The 6760-nt window shown below is 36.5% G+C and overlaps 1 protein-coding gene across 1 annotated transcript; it reads left to right on the top strand.

Moving 5' to 3' along the window:
- Window positions 1-996: 996 nt before the first annotated feature.
- Window positions 997-6187, top strand: Rrp47 (Ribosomal RNA processing 47). Its single transcript, XM_064684671.1, has 2 exons — window positions 997-1315; window positions 5835-6187. Exons 1-2 carry the CDS (start codon window positions 1049-1051, stop codon window positions 6048-6050), a joined length of 483 nt encoding a protein of 160 aa, XP_064540741.1. The 5' UTR covers window positions 997-1048; the 3' UTR covers window positions 6051-6187.
- Window positions 6188-6760: the final 573 nt, after the last annotated feature.

Genomic DNA, 6760 nt, shown 5'->3' on the forward strand with positions numbered 1-6760 from the left:
GCATGAGCAAGGGCACCCCATCCGCTCTCGTCCTAATCTCTCTATGAGAAAATCGGTTGCCCAATCATGATCGCTCAATGGCGTTACCCCGCTCATCGCAGTGGATCGCAAGCCGGGCGTTGCCACTCTTCAATTAATTGAGCGCCGCTGCGTGCCTGGTTCCACCCTTGATACTCCGCTGATATGACAAAAAACGCAACCAACTAGGCAAACTATCGATGCTGCCACTAAAGTCAAATGCAACAAGGTCAGGGCATGGGTATCTTTTTAAATCGGAACCAAACTCAATTGGCTATGTCGACTCAACTTTTGATGCTTATCAATAATATATTCACTTTAGGGGTTTTGTTTTGAGATACCGTTTTTACATTTGCATAAAACCAAAATATCCGTTTTACTCAAATTTAATGACTTCAGTGTATAATAGGATTGAAGAATTCAGCAATGGTCCGTTTGTCTGTAGAACTATTAAATAGGCCCATTTATATCACGTTACTGAAAAGCTTGTCGTTTTTTTATTAAAAGTGCATCTAGATGACAATTGGCTTAGCGGTCAACCAGGCATTAACATAACATACAGCCAGCGCAAACAATTGTAGAAAGATATTACCAGATATGTAAAAGTGTAATCAAATGTTTCTCTAGGCTTAAGCATTCTGAAATCAATCGATGAACTGAGAAAAACGCGAAGACACATTTGTTTATTTTTTAAGTTTTCTATGTTCGGAAGATGCCATTCACTTAATTATGTACACATATGTGTGTAGATTTGACAATGCTAGCTATTCGTCACGCATAAGCCAAATATATATTTTTTTTATATTCGAGCTTAACTTACTGCAGACTCCACACGTCCATCAAGTTTTGTGATCCAATAATTTGATATTCTTACCGACAGTACCTTGACAATGTTGGAAATCATTCACATTAATATCGATAACTTTCAAAAACTACCTGAACTTCCATCGATAGTATAAATATTGCATACATTTCAGTAATTGTTTGTGTTGTGTCAAAGGGAAATTAAGTAAGCAGAAGATAACAGACCATGGCAGGGATAATAAGTCCAAGCTGTGGAAACCAGCCAACTATTGATTGTTTTGGACAACTAAACGATGATCAACTATTTGGTATTTTTATGAATTTTTCGACAAGCCTGGATGTTTTGGAAAAGGATTTGCACTATGCTATTAGAACACACAATTTTCGGTCCTTGTCCACTGAAGATCAGGTGAAAGTTGACACTTTCTTGGTTTATGTGAACAGTACGTTGTTTTGGATGTACCTCAAACTACAGGGATATGATTTGTCGAAGGTATAAAATATTTATGGTTACAAATTTTATCACTTGATACAATAATCAGACTAGTATATTCAACTTAACAATGACTTAGAATTCATGCAGTGAGTAACAAGAATATAGAGTCGACGTTTCGCTCCGAGCTTTTATTAAAATTTATATTTAATACTTGGAGTTGGTTTGCAAAGTCAAACGAAAACTCAACTGCCCGTAGCAAACAACACCAAATCACGTACATAACAAGAAAAAGAGTCTCTTGTCGGGAGTTCCCGACTAGGGAATACCCAACAACACCAAATCCAACAAACATGAAATCCAACCAGCACCAAATGCGGCTCGCCCTACGAGCTCGATTGCTATAGCAGTAATAAAAAGTAATTTAAAAAAACAAAATTCCCTCAATAGGACTTGGACCTGGAATAGACTGCTATTCTCGCTACCACCTCTACTCGACAGCCTTAAAAAGAATTTATTCTCGATGAGAAAAAAAAAACGAATTAAAATATCAGTACAATTCAATCGAATTTTGAATGCTGTTTATAGAATTTAATAAAGACGCGCATGAATATGTGTGCACATGAACACAGAAATTCTTGCAACTTGCGCTATGTAAATGTAAACACACGTTTTCTTTAATAACTTTTGTGTTTCCTTACCGATCTTGATGAAATTTGCAGCAGTAGATCTTATTGTGCCATAGAATATTTATACATATATACATATATCATCAAAACGACATTTACAGTAAAATTGTGAGTGTTTAGTTCCAGTCGATTTATTTATTTGATTTATAGCTGTGCTGCGGGGGGTGACGATAGCTATAAAATAAAAGATACTTGACCTGTATATACTATTCTATAGATGTCAAGTTTGATGACTGTAGCTCTTAAAACCTAACAGATTTGCTCAAGAAACATGATTTCGATATCGTTTCTTATCGATTGCTTAGAAACGGAGCAAAGAAACTCGTAATGCGCGGCCACTATAAGGACCTTCGATCAAACTGTCTTTATCTTCTTCTTGTATGTTCTGAGAACCTTGCGTTCATAGATGTGGACAGACAGATGGACATTGCTAGATCGACTCGGCTATTGATGCTGATCAAGAATATATATACTTCATGTGGTCGGAGATGCTTCCTTCTGCCTGTTACATCAATTTGCACGCTTTTTACCCGATGGGTTCAAGGTATAAAGGCAATTAGTTATGTGCGACCAAATGCGCAAACCACGCTGAGGCAGCGCTGCTTTTTTGGTTGCGCCACAATATTGGAAATTTTATGAGGAATAACATGTTTTTTGTCCAATCTTCATGCAATTTAAGGATAATAAATATGGTATTCAAATGTGTGTATACACAAAATTAATTTGCTCTAACTTTAAAAGTTAATTTTCAAGTTTGGGAAAATGGGAGGTTTCCAAATGTACAATATTCTTGATCAGTGTATTATACTATTCGAAAGTAACATTCACTGTTTGTCTCGGTTCGGTGAGGTTGCACAGTCGAATCTCGGTGCCTGTGCATAGAAAACTTATATACCAAAAGCGTATAAAAACATAACATATGTATTTCAAACTTGAAATTAAGTTTTGCCTTAATTGTCTTAATTTTGGGCAACAGAAGAAGCCGCATAAAGTGGCGGGAGTGCAAGACTATGAGATCATAGCTTCAATCTACACACATTCAGCTAGCCGTTCCTATGAAATTACAAATTAAACAAAATTAAAAACATTTGTTGGCTGGCTCGAGGTCCGTGTTTGTTAAAACAAACAATGTAAACAATTTTATTTAATATATGTAAAATAATTGCCTTGAAGACAGTTTGCCGATGTGCAACCGAAATATATCGGAAGATAATATTAAATAAAATTGTTTTCATTGTTTGTTTTAACAAACACGGACCTCGAGCCAGCCAACAAATATTTTGAAATATGGAAAGGTCGCCAGAGCCATCAACAAAATTAAAAACTAGAAGCCTTATCAGAATACAAATACTTTTATTATCATCGACACGATGGAGGTATTTTATTCGCCCTTACGGCCAGCTATGCCATTTTTCACAGCTAAATTTGTCAGCGACGTTATTGGAGGCTTCAACTAAGAAGAAAGTTATTAATAGTGAATAAAGATTTCTTACATAAAGTAGTCTTATGTACCTTTTTTTGTATACCCTGCACCTACTAAAAATTAGTAAAAGGGGTATAATGTTTTTGTGAAAATGTATGTAAGAGACAGAAGTATCTCCGACCCCATAAAGTATATATATTCTTGATCAGCATCAATAGCCAAGTCGATCTAGTCTGTCCGTCCAAGTTATCGATATCGAAATCCTGTTTTTTGAGCAAATTTTGTAAGTTATAAGAGCTAGAGTCACCAATCTTGACATGTAGCTTCTAGAATAGTATATATAAATAGTTTAAGTAAATAAACCAATTAGTATTGCCACCAATTTAATCCAAAATTTTATTGCAACTGACTTTTTCTGAATATATAGTCTATATCACAATAAGATCTACTGTTGAAAATTTCATCAAGATCGGTTAAGAATCACAAAAGCTATTAAAGAAAGTGTGTGGGTATATATATGTACATATATTGGCAGCACACGTGTCAGCGGCAGCTAGCGCACATTGCAAGAATTTCTATATACATGTACACACACATATACATTCTCGAATGTATTGTTATCTGTGCTGAGTGTATATGCTGCTATTTTAATTGTTTTTTTTTTTTTAGTAGTGAACAGTTGGGTAGAGACGGCGGCAAGTAGCGTGGTCTGTTACTAGTTCGAGTCCTATCTAGGGAACTTTATTTTTTTTAAATTTATTTTTATTACTGCTAAAGCAATCGAGCATCTGGCGCGAGCTGCTTTCGGTGTTGGTAGAAGAGGGTTTACGATATACCCTAGTCGGTAACTCCCGGCTAGAGCCTCTTACTTGTGGAATTTAAATAAGTTAGAAAAGAGGCATTAAAAATTTTTGAAAAAAGTAAAGGAATTTGTAACAGAGTTGGGATATCAACAACCCTGTGAGCGAAATTTATAGCATGTCCGGCAGGCTATCCCATACTCATAGCTTGAAATGGTCGGTGAGCTCCCCTTATTGGAGGTAGAGAGACTGCTCTATATAATACACGAAATGAGTTGTGGAATGTGTGCACGGATGTCGAAGTAAAAGGCGTCTTGTGGGTCTGCAGGAAGCAGAGAATTGCAGACGTCCCAACAGAAAAGGAGAATAAATATCGACAATAATTACTACCTTATGTAGAAAGACAACGCCGAGGATTGTCCTACGGATGGCTGAAGAGGGAAGATTAGGTAGAAGAAGCCTGCCAGGGTGGCAGAAGATTGCGGTCCAAGTTTAAACCTCGTAAGGCTAAAATGGAAATTGATATTGATCTGATTCAATTCGATCCTATTATTATATTGCGGAGTCCAGAGCAGTACTCGAGTATAGCACGTGATGTACAGACTTTTGGTTACGAAGGGATCGTTAAACACCTTAGCCCAACGTTTATGAAACCAAGAACACCATAGGCCGAGCTTAGAATAAAAAATTACCCCTAGATCCTTAACTATTAGAACATTTTACAACGGACTTTTGTCTATCGTATAGCCAACACGATAAGGCCTAGTACGATTAAAGGTCATAAACATACACTTTGAACAATTCAGATGCAATTGATTGGTCGAACACCAGAGATTCAAAGAGTTCATGTTTTGTTTATGTTACATGTGAATTGATTTTAAAAAATCTGGGAGGCTTAGAAGTAGCAGACAATGGCATTGAATGGGAAATACATTTATATAAAAGGGAATTAAGAGTGTTATAAAAAAATTTAGAGCAGTATTCATATCAACGTAATATAAGAAAGACCAATCAATTGCATGAATACCTTGATTGATCAAGGAATAGTGTTCTTTGCGAAAGCAACGGCGGGGCTTGTTGGCCACTAATGAATAATGACAATAAGATCAAGTGTTCTATTCAATAGGGTATAGGGTAATTATTGGCGGTGAATAAAGACCAAGAGAGGTTCGGTAAAGTCACCCAACACGATAAGAAGGTAATAATCACGCACATGAGAAGAAACTTCTTTAATACAAGTAATATGTTTTATGTAAACTGGAATGTCGGAAGAAGGTGGTATAGATGAGCAGGTCATATAAATAGCGCGTAAAGGGAAAACAACTTTAACTGAGACAGTCTCAGCATCAGTAGGCGCAGTAAAACAAAAAGGTTCAGAATGGAGAGTGGATTTAACGGTTATTCGAAAAAAGTACACAATAAAATATGGTTGAATGTTAAATTTATTGTTAAAATTAATTTATATTAATGTTATTTGTTTTTTGTCTCTTGGTGCCCTGAAGACGGTTGCCGATGCGCAGCCGAATATCGGATAAATATAGATAAAAACCAAATTTGTTTTTTATTTTTATTTTTACTAAACTAAACCCTGGCCCCGAGCCAGCTAAATGCAAATTTAATTATAGTTTGTTTAAAAAAATTGTTTAATCATTGATAACTTTCCCTAGCACTACATTTTACACGATTTGGCTCGAGCAAGAGAAATGCTAGCACGCGAAAAGCAAACGAACGGTTCGAAAACAGCACCACGCCTAGACATAGCAGCAAGTAAACGGTTTATTGCTGCAGGAATGCACACACGATTTGTAGATATGGAAGGCGTCATGGTAACCGAAGCCCAATACAAGCGTAGCCTGACGGAGGCATGCGGCTCCAGTCAATAAAACAATCTGAACTTGGAACATGAAAATTGTAAAATAAAAAATATGTTTAAGTTACACATAAGTTAACCCCGTAAAAAAACAGGGTTGACTCTTAAATGGTCTTACAGACAATATACACATATATTTCGATATTTTTACGCAGGCATATTTTACTACATAAATTATAATTGCGGATAGGTTGCAAAATGGATTTAGAAACAAAAAACGCGGAATGAAATCTAATATGTTCGAATTGTTTGCATTTATGTCCGGGCATGGACTTTTCTACCGCATACAGAGCAACGAAAATGCTATTGAAATGTTAAAATAATAAGTAAATTAATCTATACCGACCCTTATTTAATTAATAATGCAAAGGGGAGTCAATACGGTCTATTGTACCTAGTGCTCCCTAATGACCAAGAGTTGCTCGACTTTCCCTATGAAGAAAGCTATTTAATCTTGAGGCTTTGTTTGCAAGCTCCTGCAATTTCCGCATTCTCTTCTGAAGCTTGTTTACCTCTAAAAATTTCGGCGCCTAACACTCTGACTTTGATCACAGGTCGTCGAAGGATGGTTTGCCTGATAATATTCTCGTTTATTTACAAGACAATGGAGGAGGTCGTTTGGCAAATCACTTCCCGTGCCACGCAAGGTCATGCACGCTTTGTCTGTCTTCCGTCTTTGGCACGTTACCGCTTTCGGTGGTGCATCTTCAACCCCATAAAGTA

The sequence above is a fragment of the Drosophila montana genome, unplaced genomic scaffold, assembly GCF_035044405.1.
Source record: "Drosophila montana isolate Dmon_TW-CO22-7 unplaced genomic scaffold, ASM3504440v1 contig_2947_1, whole genome shotgun sequence".
NCBI classification, from domain to species: domain Eukaryota; kingdom Metazoa; phylum Arthropoda; class Insecta; order Diptera; family Drosophilidae; genus Drosophila; species Drosophila montana.